The following is a 14047-nucleotide window of genomic DNA, read 5'->3' as shown; positions in this document are numbered from 1 at the left end:
CCCGCAGCTCCTTTCACTGCTCACTCTCTCAGCCTCGTCTTCGGCGACGATCGCATCACCATCCATCCCAACCTTCTCCTAATCTGGGACCATTTCGGGGGCGGAAGTGGAATGAACCCCTGTTGGGCACCTCCTCGATATCAGGCACGGATTCGCAAGCCCAGTGCCAAGAGGGTCGGTGGTGGTGCGGCGGCACCGGGGCTTCAGTTCCTGGGAGACTTGGGGACGATGGGGACCGCAGGACCCTGGCTGAAAGCCGTTCTCGCGGAGCCCTCCCGCAGCATCTGGTCCCCTCTCGCCGACCTGGGAGCCCCACTTTCCCACGGGTTTACACCCTGCTGTGGTTCCCCGCGCCCCGCAGCAGAGGCCAACGGCTCTTCGGCACTTTTATTAAAAACTAGTAATGCGGAGAGTGCTCAGGGTAACCCTAGGCCGCTCTAGCCCCGCGGGACTGGGTCAGTTCCTGTCGCGCACGTCTCAGCCCGGGGGTGGAGGTGGGGGTCGAGATTTTCGGGGCCCCAGACCCCGCCGATCACTTGCCCACCGAGTCGAATATGATGCGGTTCTGCTCGGCGCGCTCCCTCTGGCTCTGCGTCCGCGCCAGCTCCAGCAGGGTCCGTAGCAGGTGGAAGGTGAGGTCAATGGACAGCGGAGGGTCGTCCCGTCGCGGCCGCTCGCCTGTGATCGCGGATCCCCATCGGCCCTGTCCCGCGCGGCGCGGGAAGCGCTCCGCCAGCAGCAAGAGGAGCGCGCGGGCCCCTCCACCGTGGTTCCGTGTCCCAGGGCTCCAGCGCAGACTTGGGTCCTGGACCCCGGCCGCCGCCGCCTCCGGGCTCCACTGGCTGCTCCCCGGGCGCAGCTGTGCCAGGAGCAGCAGCGCCGCCAGCAGCGCCGCGCGTCCCGCCGGCCTCATGGTACCACCGGCCCTGGACACACAGGCGCAGCGCAGGGTGAGGCGCGCCAGGGGCAGTCGCAGGGGGAGCCACTCTCCTTCCCGCGCACTTCCAGCGCCCCTGTCGGGCCCCTGCGACTGCTGCCCGGTGCCCACAGCCTTCCCTCCAGCCCCAGCCGCTGCCCAGTCCTGCCACCCTTTTCTCCCTCCCTCCCTCTTGGCGGGTCGCGGTGGGTGAGCTGAGCGCAGTCCTGGTGCTGAGGGAGTCTGGGCGGACGCTGAGAGCCACTCACAGTTTGCCGGAGAGCGTCTGTACCCTGCAGGAAGGAGCTCCCGTCTCGGTCCCTCGGGGCGGGCTGAGGGCGCCTTGGGGAACACGGGGTCTGTCCCGGGACTGCTGCCAGCCTTATATAGCGCCAGGACAGCTCCGGCTGACGTCAGCGAGGAACATGCACTGATTGTAGAGCAATGACGGCCGCAGCTCCGAGTCCGACCCTTGCGGCTGCGAGACCCCGTGGGGCGCGTCTCTGGAAGTGACACCTGGCTCAAGAGAGGGAGAAGCCTGTTGGGGAGTAAAGACTGCTCCAGCCATGAGAGTCCTTCACCTGTTTAGAACAGCCAGCAGTGACCAGGGGGCCTGTCCCCAGACCAGACTAGTCCAGATCTGCAGTCTTCTCTGACACTTGAAAGGAAGACTGGACCGCGGGGGCTGTCCATGGTGCTGACCTTGTCCTCAGCCTCCAGAAGGGGCCAGAGGCCTCTGGAGAACGCTGTCCTGCTCAGACCCAGTCCCTTGCCCCAGCTATCAGTTCTGTAAATGGAGACAATCAGGACAGCACTGCTGGCACTCAGCTACCATCATGGTGCCCACCCAAGAGGCGTCTGAGGCAGCTTAAGCTGCCAGGATTTTTGATGTCATTCTAGCCCCAGGATCTAAATTCTAGGGCTGTCTGACTGAGGCACCATAAAAAAGAGGGCCTCTGGTCAGGGTGCTTTCAGACAACAAAAGGCTGGTCCATCTGCTTATAAGTTTGCCCCAAAGCAGGAGTTTAGCCAAGTTAATTTTTCCCCTGGGAATTACAGCAGCAGTATTACTTTATCTTTGACCTCCAGGTTAAGATCACTGGGTAGGAAGTAAGGAAACTTGGTCTTAAGTGTTTGAGCTGCTACAACAACAATACCATAAACTGGGTGGTTTATAAACAAGACATTTATTTCTCACAGTTGTGGAGGCTGGGAAGTCCAAGACCAGGGTGCCAGTAGGTTTGGTGTCTGGTGAGGACCTGCTTTCTGGCTCACAGATGGCGCCTCTTGCTGTCTCATCACATGGCCTCTTTTGTGAGTGTACTGATCCCATGAGCACTCTGCCCTCATGACCTAATCACTTCCCAAAGGCCCCACCTCCTAATACCATCACCTTGGGCATCAGGTTTTCATCATATAAATTGGGGAGTATACAAACATTCAAACTATAGCATGTGGGTTCAAGTTTCTACTCTGCCTGTAACTCATGGTGTGGACAGGGCACCTCACCTCTGTGGACCTCAGTGTCCTCATCTGTAAAAGATTGGGCTTAGTCATCTCCAGGCTCTCTCCAAACTCTAGAAAACGGGACTCCGCAGTCGGTTTCTGCTGGGTCTTACTCATTGCCTCTGCAAGTTCCAGATTTTACCTATTTAGAAATATATTTATGGAGGCACCATACAAAGAGCTTGAGGGGCTCCCCCCAAATTGGAGCTAGACTAGGGCTGGGAAGGGTTAGAAAACCAGATGTGTCTATGAAGAGTGGGGATGAGTGGTACTTGCCGGGATATGAGTGTAAACTGAAGGTGACAAAATCATATGGTTCAACAAGTATTTATGGAGTGCCTACTATGTGGTGGGTATAAGACCATTATAAAGGTTTTAGTGATTTCAGTAGGAGTCAGGTTACATTTTAGAGTGAAACAGGCCACTTCAGAGTGCTAACCCCATTAAGTTCTGACCAGCCACCAAACCCTGTGAAAACCAATGTGCCCACTTTGAGGAGGTGGTTTGACCCTTCCAGGGTCAAGCTGCATCACTGCAAGCTTGAAATGATGGAGTGAGGCAGACTTAGAGCCGATGTGCCTTCCAGGACAGGTAGGAGTTCCAGATAACAGCAACACACTGGACGACAGCCAACCTAAGGAACAGGGATGGTACCGTGAAGAAGAAGCAGAACAAGGACAAGCAAGCAGGGAGAGATGGGAAAGTACAGTGGGATAAGGGGGATTATTTCCAAGAATGCCCAGATTTAGCTCTCCTTCCTTCAGCCCCCACGGAGGGATGTGTGGCTCAGACGAGAGGAAAACCAGCTCGGGTTCTGGTGCCAGCCCAGAGCTCTGTCTCCTGGACAAAAGCTCCAAAGTTAACCCCCCCTCAGCCGCCATCTCGCCATGCATGGCTCCATTATTCGTACTCCTGTCCAGGCTCCTTCTAAATACACATCTGTCCGTCTTGTACAGCTGAGATCTCATCTTCCGAAAAATGTGCTGCCTGCCATATAAAGCAGCACCTCCTTCTCTTTAAACATACCTTGCTCTAGTTCCAAAGAGCACTGCAAGGACCCTAAAGTTTCATTTAGTTCATAAGTCTATACTCCTTTTAGCTGTGCTACTCATGTCCATTTTGAGCCTGTCCCCTCTGAAGAGTTTCATGTTTTTCCCTGTTCCCAAAGCCCCCACACCTCCAATAATTTTAACCACTCATCTTGGTTGCACTATATATTTTTACTGAGATTTCAGCAACTACCTTTATTATCTAGGATAAAATAATATTTTGCAGTGGACTAACCTGACCACGTTCCTACTTGTCTCTTTGGTCTACCTTTCTGCCTAACCTAGGCTGTAGCCCTGCCCCTGCAGACATGCCATCAAAGGTAGAGAGCCCAGGTGGGATGGAGACAAGGACTGTGGAGCAAGATCCTCCCTAGGAAGATGAAAGAAGTCAGTGGGCAGACACTCTGGGATGCTCTGTAATAAAATGCTCAGGAGTCTGAGGAGCTCTGACCAGGGCAGAGTGTTCTGGGGGGTCTAAGGTAGTTCAAGGTTAAAATGAGAATCACTTTGTCTCCAACCGTTCATAATGTGCATCTTCCTTGAAGGGTGGTGTGGGGATCTGTCATACCTGTGATGAAGAGGGACCAGGTAGAAGTTGGCTAACTGCACAGCAGGCCAGAGCTACAACAAAGAGAAGGTAAAGGTTGGTGGGCTGCCTCCATCACCTGACCCCAGACTCCCTGCCTTGCCTGGTCTGCCTCCAGCTTCTACAGACAAGAATACGTTGCACAACTGGGTGAGTGCTTCCCTGAGTATGGTGCCCATGTGGGAATGAGAGAGTAATCCCAACTGAGGGATTTCTGTGTCAGGAGGACCCCCAGTCCCTGGCACTTCTGGACTCAAGAAAGAAGAAGAGGCAGCTGAGGTGTCAGCTCTTACATAGTAGTTGGTGATGAGAGCATCAGGATAATCCTGAGGAGACAAGAGAAGGAACAAGTGAACATTTGCATTTCCAGGTAGCTCAGACCTCCTGATCTGAGTATCACATAGAGACTTCTGCTCCGAGAAGACACCCCTGCACCACTGCCCCTCAGCTCCTCTCCTCCAGAGCTGGGGCTCTGCCTGCACCTCCACCCTTCCCATCCCCATGAAGCCTGCCTCATTCCCCTGGGCCTGCCGGCCTGCCATCCAGAAATCATCCCCACACCTGCCCAGCTCACCTGCTGGAGTTTGGCCCAATTGTCCTGGGCTGACAGTCCATTGAGTGTCCCTACCAGTGAGAGGAAACAGCCCAGAAAACATGGGGCAAAGCCCCCCTAGGGAAGAGAAATTAAAGCACCTAAACCCCTGCCCTCCCTTGACACAGCTCACCCTCCCCAACTCCCTTTCCTTGTGCTCACCTGATCCAACAGCATCTTCTTTAGTGCATCCACCTTGGTGGTGCCAGGGATGAGCCGGTCCAAAACCTTGTACCAGCCTCCTACTACAGGGCCCTGAAAGTAACCCCCAAAGAGGGGAGCAGGGATGCAGAGGGGAGCATTAGGCCTTTACATCACAAAGCTCCTCCCCCAGGGGGAGCAGACACTCAAGGCTGGCTTAGATGTGAGAGGGTCCAAGGGAAACTAAAGGATGACAGGGAACTGAAACCACTGTCCAATCCACCGGCAGCCCTGCTGTGGGCAGAACTTACCACAAAGCCACAGCCCACGGAGACCATGGTCAAGGTCCGGCCAGTCTTGTGTGCCTGCAGACCTCGCCTCTCCACCAGCTGCTGTGAGATAACATCACCCAGGCCCATCAGAGACCCTGTGCAGGGTACACAGGTGTTGTCAGGACACCTCCCAGGGACAAGCTGCCATCCCAAGGAGGGAGGTAAGTCTGCTCACTGAATGAGGCTCTGGCACTCTGAGGCCAGGGGTTTCATTCTGGGGCAAATGGCCAGTCTTTCCTGCTGCTTCAAGGATGGTAACACCTCCCCAAGGGTGGTGATATTTAATATGTGTCCTGTTAGAAACTGGGATGAGCAGCCTTGAGCAGGCCAGGGCCCAAGAAGACTGCACTGAGCAATGAAGGAAAGTTGGACTCAGAAACCGCAGGTAGGGGAAGGAGAATCTGAGGTGCCAGGGGCTGAGATGCACTGACTGTCGGAATTGGAAAGGCCTTCCAGATGTTTTTGTGCAAACCCCTTACTCTAGAGTTATGGATGGAAACGAAGGTCCAAGACCTCACATAACCAGTAAGTGGTAGAGCCAAGGCCAAGGACCAGGTGGCTTGATTTCCTAGACAGTGTTCTTTCCAGGACGCCTTACTATGAATAGATCATGTGCAGAACGCTAAGGGATCCTGGGGTTGTTTTTCCCCCCAGCCGAAGGCAAGGCCCTGGCCAATGTCTTCACCTTGGTTTTGGGATCTCTGTTTGTGGAGAACAGCAAGAATAACTCTAAAACATAAGTGTTCAAATGGTCCCAGGGAGGAGGATGCCTGGCTGAGCTGCTACGAGTCCCTGCAAGGAAGGATCCTGTCACCTCCCAGCACAGTCAGGTACACCCAGACTTCCCATTCACAGCCTCAGACTGAGCTGCCAACAGGTATTAAGGCCATTTCTCCCCAGGTCTTTGCACCCGCTTCCCCTCCCCTCACTTGCACAGACACCCAGCTCCAAGTAGCACTAGTAGGACACCCACACCCAGAAACCAAGACAGAAACCATCACTGTTTGGGCTTCCCTGGCTGGTGGCGCAGTGGTTAAGAATCCGCCTGCCAATGCAGGGGACACAGGTTTGAGCCCTGGTCCGGGAAGATCCCACATGCCGTGGAGCAACTAAGCCCGTGCGCCACAACTACTGAGCCTGCGCTCTAGAGCCCAAGAGCCACAACTACTGAGCCTGCGCTCTAGAGCCCGCCTGCCACAACTACTGAAGCCCGCGTGCCTAGAGCCCGTGCTCCGCAACAAGAGAAGCCACTGCGATGAGAAGCCCGTGCACCGCAACGAAGAGTAGCCCCTGCTCGCCGCAACTAGAGAAAGCCCGCGTGCAGCAACGAAGACCCAACGCAGCCAAAAAAAAAAAAAAAGAAACCATCACTGTTTACAGAGCCCCCGTCAGTGATGGTGGTGTGATGGTTTCTAGCAAACACACACTTCTACTAGGGCCACTTGGGAGTGACTGTATGACCTTCTGCTTGCCTGTCCATCACAGTGAGTAATGAGAGTCCCCTCCAGCCCCATAGCCACCACTGTCCCTGTGCCCTCAATTAGCACTGGGCAAACACATCCTCATCCTTGGCCCGGAGCTGGCTCTGACGTCCGTGCTGGCTGCACACTCATTGCTCTTCGCCCGCACCCCTGCACAGCCCTGCCCCTGTGCAGCCTCGTCAGAGGCAGCTGAGTAAGGCTGAGAGCTGGGGTCGGGCTGGGGCACCCACAGGTGACCTAGGCTGCTGGCCTCAGCTGCTGGGACCCCCAGCACACCCACCAAGGGAGGCCTGCCTCTCCTCTCCCTGAAACTCCCAAAGTGGTGGAGGCCCTTCCCAGAACATGGCTAGACATGGCCTCCCAGAGGGCAAGGACAGAATCCTAGACGTCTTTGTTCTCTTATCCCCCACCATACCGAGCCTGGCAGGTGCTCAGAAAATAAACTGGGAGAAATGTCAGAGGTACCACCCAGACAACAAGACTGCCCTGGGAAGGGCACAGAGGACGCCAAGTGTAGCCCAAAGGATGCACCCAGGCTCAAGGTGTGAGGAGCAGTGGGGCTGAAGGCTCGCTCCCCCTCCACAATTGGCACTGAACACCCTATCCCCTCTCCCTAACAACTTGGGGTCACCAGCTGCGTGCCCAGGGAGGAGAGGGAGCTGTTGTGGCCATGCACAAGGGAAGAGTGACCCTGACGAGGCCTGGGGAAGGGGGAACAGAAAGACAGTCACTGCTTAAATGAAGGGACTAACAGTTTGACATTTGGCAAGATGTTTACAGTATACAAAAGGGCTCTCATACATTTAATCCTCACAAAAGGTCTGGAAGGTAGAGGTCACACCCCCATTTAATGTCTTTGAGAGATGAGGTGACTTGCTAAGGAGTGGAGCCTAAAACCAGGCCTTCTCTCAAGGGGGTACAGGAGGCCAGGGAATCCCCAGCAGAGGCTGAGACCTGGGCTCAGGGGCCAGTGGGCACCAAGAAGCTCCTGTGGCTGCTACTCATGGGGGGTTCCTGCCCAAACAAGGCCCCAAAGGCTTGCATATCAAAGACACTTCCTGGACTAACGCACTTCCTCTCTGTCTTTCACTCTCCAGAATGTGACCACCTCTGTTCCTTGTCACCTTGTGGGGAGGGCAAGCAGCAATATTCTTGGGAAGGAAACAGTCACAAAGAGAGGGGTGTTTTCACTCTTCACGGCTTACCAACAGTCACACAAGCTAAAGGCAGAGCAGGAGTGAAAAGCAAAGTCCCTGACATGCAGTCCCACAGTCCTGCAACCCTGCAGCCTTTGAGAAAGATGGATTCCAGGCCCCCAAACCATGCCCCTCAGGCCTGAGAGACAACCAAGCAGCAGGAGTGAGCAGGTGGTGTGTAGCCTGTAGCCCTGCCAGTTCTGTCCATTTCAGACAGAACCATGCCCAGTTCCTCATCTGGAGGAACACAGATCATGAGGCCCCGTGGGCCTGCAGCAGCTCCAGGGAGCTCTAAGGCTTTGGTCTAAGCACAGAGCAAGGCCTTTTTTGGTCAGAGTGATTGAGCAGGAAGGGCTGACATCCAGATTCCTCATCCCACCTTCCCCAACCCAGAGCCCAAACAGACCCCAACCGTCCTAGGCTCTGGGAGTCCTCTTGGACGTATTTGGTTGACCTGGACCCTCCAGTGCTCTGGCTCCCCTTTCCTTGGACTTGTTTCCAGGGCGTTGGGACTACAGGCCTGCCGAGACATAATGCCTGAGCCCCGATGGGGCAGGACAAGGGGTTGCCGGGCGGTGATGCCCCAATGCCAGGCTGGGCGCAGAGCCCAGCGGGCAGACGCTGGCGTGGGTGTGACATCATGCCCCTGGGTAGGTGCCAGTTCTCATGCCGTCACTCGCCACCAGATTCAGCAGAGTGGGGCGGGGGGTAGGGGTTGGGGAGTGCCTGCATCTGAGCACAGATCTATTTGGGACCACCTTCTGCCCGCTAGTGGAAAAGCCCCAACTTGCATGCCCTCATCCTAGGCATGGGTGGGGGTAAGTTCTCTACTTCCCCTATTTTGTTCCTCTCCTGGCTTTTGTGAGTTGAGTCTTAGATGCAAGAAACCAAAGTATTAATGGAAGATGAGAAAACTGAGGGGCAGGAGGTTGGAATGAGGAGAGGAAACTGTCCTTGACTATGGGAGGCCTGGGTCGGCAGGTGTAGCTGCTGGCAGGGGGCCAGGGTGCTGTCTCATTCCTCTCCAGAAGTCTCCAATAATTAAATAGCCGCCTGGGGTAGGGGCTTGGTCTGGCGGAGCGTGGAGGGAGCTGAAGCCCAGCAGTGACAGGGGAGCACCTCCTCTGGGGTCCGTGGGAGTGCTCTCCCCACTCCTGGCCTGAACCCTTCCCACTGCTAGAAAGTAAGACAAAATGCAGGGTTCTGCAGCTTGTCAGGTACCTAAGCCCAGACCAGCTAGAACTATACTCAGCATTCTGAGGTCCCAGGTGTCTCAATTGCAGGGCAGTGCATTGGGAAGTGCCCCAGGTTCTAATGCCAGCTCCACCACTGACCATGAAACCTCATGCATATCACTCCTCCCTCGTGCCTCAGTTTCCTTCTCTGTAGTATCAGGGGCTGGACTGGATGGTCTCTCATGCCTGTTGAGCTCTCACATTCAGATTGCAGGGAAACCAGTGTCTGCAGAAGCTCAGCTGCTTCCACAGCAGGACCAGAGTGGCCTAAGATGGATGGAACTGGGCCCCCTGGAGACTGGAAGGGCCCTCAGGAAAGGATGAGAGAAGGCTGACTTAGACTCTGCAGAACACACAGCAGACCTTTGCCCAGGCTGCCCTGTTCCTGACTCTGGCTTGGCCCAAAATAGGTGTACCAGACACTTCTTTTGAACCATATCAGATCTTTTTGATTCACTTATCTCTTACTGCAGCCACCACTGCAGTTCAGCTGATGGGTCCTTGTCTCAGGCCTGTGCCTTACCTGAGGCTGAGCTACTGGTGCTTTACCTGGGGATGATGCCTGTGCAACCTGGTAGAGCACAGAGCACGGGCATCAACATCCCATGTGGCAAACCTTTGACCAACGTGGGATGGAGCCGGTGGGTAAAGGTTTCTCCTTTTCTCCAGAAAAGACTATTCACCCATAAAGTCCTAAGAGGCATTTCAAAGAGCTTCTCAGTCAGTTTTAAGGGACTGAGCAGCCATGTGCCCTAAGCAGTGTCCATTTGATAACGCACCCTTCTGTTGGCTGTCCCTCTTCCCTCTCTCCCCATCATGGATTACTTCCTAACAAAGTACCTGCAAAGAAGCTTCAGACTCTACTTTTTGGAGAACCGAGGCTAGATGGTTATCCATGTTCCAAATTTATGGCTAGTGGAACAAACCCAACCCAAGCACCACTATAAAAATAAGAGCTTGTTGTTCTTGGGTTGCCAACACTCATACAAAGGGCCAACTCCTGGAGCCTTTAAGTTTCTTGAGCATTTTCTGATTTCTAAAGCCTTTTCAGAGATAATCCCTACACTGACTCTGTGAGGTCATATAACTAAACTCAAATTCTAAACGAGGAAACTGAGGCTCAAAGAGGTTTATTTTCTTGTCCCGATTCACACAGCTACTAAGTGCTATGGCTCTGAGATTCAAACCTTGGTCTTCTAACTCCAAGTCTGAAATCTCTATTCTGTTTTCCAGTGTGATGAGCTATGCCATGGGACCTTAGGAACTACTGTGCTGGGATCTAAAAACAGCTCAGTGAGGTAAATCCACCTCCCCCCTTAATTAGTTTGATTCGAGTACACTGAGCAGCAGGGAAGGAAAAGTCTGAAAGGTCTGGGAAAGTCTGAGAAAAGTGCTACCTAGAGGTTGCTTCAGGGCTGAGATATTGGCACGGCCTCAGGAAGACTCGGGGTGTGGAGCCACAGCACTCCAGCACTGACAGGCCAGCACCCCAGTTCAGCTACGTATCTGCACTCGGACCCCTTGGAGCTCTAGCTCCTGCCTTCGTCAGCTGCAGATCCCTTGGGTAAGGAAACACAAGGACCATCCTTCCCTCCCTATTCTTGATGGCCACAAAGGGGAGGGGGGAAACTTCCTTCTGGCAGTTAGGGTCCCTGGGGGAATCTGAGGCTGGGCAAAGGGCCCAGCATGTCAGTTCCCATCACAGCCACCCAGTACAGCATGAGTCACCACACACGCAGCCAAGTGAGTCATGCAGGCTGACGGACACTCTGAGGACAGGATGGGGGATAGCTGGGCACAGGAGGCTGGAGAGGGGCCCAGGGAGGAGCAAAAGACTCCTTGGCCAGTCACTCAATGAAGTTCCTAGTGCTGATGTGGGGCTATTCCAGTAACAGGAATTCTGTTGTATCCTGGCTTTCAGTAGCATCCCCCCACCCCACCCCTTTTTAACAGTCTTCCTCTCAGAAGCCCATGGTCCTCATTAGAATCCTGTTCCCTTCCTCTAAACATAGGCAAGACCTTATCTTAACTGGTCACTCTCGCGCTGCCCCAATAGTCACAGGCCTTCCAATCCTTCCCCCTATAAAATTTATCTCTGTGCCATCTCCTCTCATATTAGCTAATCTGCAAAATGAAATGAAAATAAATTCAGGTAAGTCACTGGGTTACCTTTGTGAGGTCGCTACTCAATCACTGGATTTAGAGTAAAAATAAATCCTTGATTAGTATATTGTTTGAGGATACATCCATAGATAGTAAACTATAAGAAAAGCAAAAGAATGATATAAACAAAACTCAGGAAAGTGGTTATTTCTTAGGATGTATGAATTAGGGACAGGCATTCAAGGGGTCTCAAAGCTGGGTACTGATACAGGAGTATTCAGTTTACTTTTATTTCAATGGTACACACATATCTTAATCATTTTTTTTGTGTGTATTAAGATATATTTCACAATAAGAACAATACTAAGAAAAATAAACTGGGGTAAGAGTCTGATTCCAGCACTTATTAGGTGTGTGATCTAATGTGGACCCAAGTAATCTTAGCCCACTTTGTGTCCCCACCTTTGTGGGGACCCTATGAGATAATGTGTGCTGAAAGTGTTTTGCACACTGTGAAATGTTAAAGGAGCCTTTGTTATTGTTCATTTTCTAAGTTAAGGCCTCCTCGGGGCAATGCCTTTCTTTATCCTAAGGGGATGACTCCTCAGGTTTGTGAGGACTTTCAGATCCTACTTTATAGCCAGGTCATCTATGCATAGCCCTTTCCTTAAGAACAGCCTTGGGGACCCTCCCTCCAAAACAGACTGGGGTGAGAGCCAATCCTTCAAGGGGTCTGAATAAAAGCAAATAATGATGGCGGGGGTGCAGCGAGCTTCTGCCTCCCAGATCACCCTGCGCTGGTACCACTAGGTCCCACAGGGACACTTACCAGCTGTCAGGACCTGTACTTTCCACGGGTGAGCAGTCAGAGCCCGCTGGTATGCCCGCCAAAGTGCCATGCTTTCTGTCAAGGCGAGAGGAGAGGGGGGTCACCCCCACTGCCCCTCTCCACAGTTAAAGAGACTTTTGTCCTTCCCTTGTGCCCACTCCCTCTTCCCCTCCCGCTTCTAAATGGGCAGAGGTTTCCTGGACAGCTTCCTGTCACAGGGATCCCCTTAGGCAATCGGGGACGAGAGGAAGGCTGTGGGCGGCTCTGGAATATCGGTGGCCGCCACCCGCCACCCCACCCCCAGCCCTGAAGCAGGTCTATCTGGGGGGCCTCTGTCCCGACCGAGGCACACAAGAGGACAGGTTTGCTCTGGCTTTCACCCAGAGCCTGGTCGGTCCCCAGATTCAGACTCTCAGTTGGAACCACCCCGCATCCTTCCTGAGCCCAACTCCACCCCAGAAAAACGGCCTCTGACTCCCTGGACCTGGAACGGTCACAAACGCCGCTGCCGCTACGGAATCGCTGCGCTTTGAGCGGGTGACCGCGGAACTCTCGCTACTCACCAGCGCGCGAGCTCAGCCCCTCCCACGTGACCCGAGCGGCGGAGGGACTTCCGCCCCAAATCCCGCCCCTTCCGCTCGGCTGACCCCTAGGCTTTCCCCTGCATCCAGGGCCGGAATGGGAGTGGATTCAGCCACTAATACCGTGGAGAGGGGCTCGGCTCGGTCTGCGCTGAGTCTTGGTGCGGGGCCCGCCTGCCCACGTGGGTCCGACCTCTGTCTGCTTCTGCCCCTTCTCTCCCTGCTGCACGGGCCTCTTAACCTGGATAGACTCTCACTGTTCCCGCATCCCGGAACTGGCCAAGGTCCAGACGTCGTTCTCGGTCTCAGGAATCATAGTTTGGAAACTATTAGCCATAGTTAAATGCGTGCGTGTGTGTTACTTTTTTTAAAAAAAAGTCTGTAAGTTCTTCACTAGCCTCAACTGTGAGCTCCTGAATGGGTGGAACTGGGTCTTGTTCGTATTTGTCGTCCTCATAGCAACTAGTTCAATGCTTTGTGCACGGTAGCCTTTAGAAATGCTGCGTAAAGATGACTGTTCCATGGAAATAATTCGGATTACAGAACCTCCAGTTTAGATACTAGTTTCATAACTAGCGGGTTTGCAGCCTTGGTCATCAGTAGACTTGAAGTTCCTCATCTGTTAAATTAGGAGGTTGGACTTTGTTTTTCAAACTGGGCTCCTCAGTTTTAGAGCTTTATAGATGTTTGGGGAAGGGGTATCACAGGTTCTTCTTTACCTAAGCTTTTAAAAAATACACGTATACTTCTAGAAAAAGCCACATTTAAACAAGGGCCCACAACTAAAACTGTTAGGAAGCCAATAGATGAGGTGATTTCCTAATCCCTTTCCAGCTCTAACATTCTAAAATTTTGTGAATATACTGCAACATCCTTTCTAGGGTAGTGGAAACATTCACAAGGCTGACAGCCTTTGCTTAATCATCCCTAGGGAGCTCACACTTCAGGAGGCAACCATATCTGACTCTTTCAGGGTCTTTACCTGGCTAGCTCCAGCCCCAGTTTACTCAATTCCTATATGATTAAGGCAGGGAGAATCCTGTAACAGAAAACTGGAGAAACACAGTAAGGAGGCAAGAGAATTCGATGTTACAAACATTTAACTAAAGCTTTCTATATGCAAAACACCATGCTAGAGGAGTGAATTTACACTAGTAATAGGAGACCAAATGTGCTAAGTTGGAAAGTTGTATTCTGAAGTCAGACTGTCTACCACCACTCAGTAGTTATGTGGCCTTATTCAGACTGCTTAACCTCTCAGAATCTTATCTTTGTCAAGTAAAATGGGGCAATACCAACCTCATAGGGTTAAATTAAGTAACATATGCTAAAGTACTTGAAATAGATCAAGTGCCTAATAAACTCTCATTTAACCTCTTTTCCTTCCTTTTCTCTTGGGAGCGCATGGGAGAATAATTTTTACTGGAGAAATCTGGGAAGCCCCTTGGTGGAGGTGGAATTTGAGCGGGGGCCTTGAACAATGAATAGGACTTAGGTGGA

The 14047-nt window shown here is 53.0% G+C and overlaps 1 protein-coding gene across 8 annotated transcripts; it reads right to left on the bottom strand.

Annotated features, from left to right (window-relative positions):
• Positions 1–61: 61 nt before the first annotated feature.
• LOC132435045 (protein Mpv17) lies at positions 62–12545 on the bottom strand. Of its 8 annotated transcripts, none has more exons than XR_011246690.1 (9): positions 12451–12503; positions 11967–12041; positions 5102–5217; positions 4812–4904; positions 4632–4727; positions 4351–4383; positions 4040–4092; positions 2426–3056; positions 1191–1454 (listed from the first exon to the last, which is right to left on the bottom strand). XR_011246690.1 is itself a non-coding variant. In XM_069541285.1 (8 exons), exons 3-8 carry the CDS (start codon positions 5126–5128, stop codon positions 2987–2989), a joined length of 372 nt encoding a protein of 123 aa, XP_069397386.1. In that variant the 5' UTR covers positions 5129–5182; positions 11967–12041; positions 12530–12545; the 3' UTR covers positions 2085–2986. The 8 variants fall into 8 exon arrangements, 5 of the variants coding, with proteins under 5 accessions (XP_069397384.1, XP_069397386.1, XP_059882912.1 ...); XR_011246688.1 differs by having other exon boundaries at positions 1191–1432; XR_011246689.1 differs by lacking the exon at positions 1191–1454 and adding an exon at positions 1473–1703.
• Positions 12546–14047: the final 1502 nt, after the last annotated feature.

The sequence above is a fragment of the Delphinus delphis genome, chromosome 12 (genome assembly GCF_949987515.2).
Source record: "Delphinus delphis chromosome 12, mDelDel1.2, whole genome shotgun sequence".
NCBI classification, from domain to species: Eukaryota; Metazoa; Chordata; class Mammalia; order Artiodactyla; family Delphinidae; genus Delphinus; species Delphinus delphis.
Note: the sequence above shows the minus strand (reverse complement) of the source record. Positions and strands in the feature narration are given on the sequence as shown.

Coding starts and splice junctions, on each gene's coding strand:
- LOC132435045 (XM_060026929.1), bottom strand. CDS start 12,036: ATGGCACTTTGGCGGGCATACCAGCGGGCTCTGACTGCTCACCCGTGG. Junction 4,905..5,101: donor CCGTGGGCTGTGGCTTTGTG/GTAAGTTCTGCC, acceptor GGTTACTTTCAG/GGCCCTGTAGTAGGAGGCTG. Junction 4,728..4,811: donor AGAAGATGCTGTTGGATCAG/GTGAGCACAAGG, acceptor TCTCTTCCCTAG/GGGGGCTTTGCCCCATGTTT.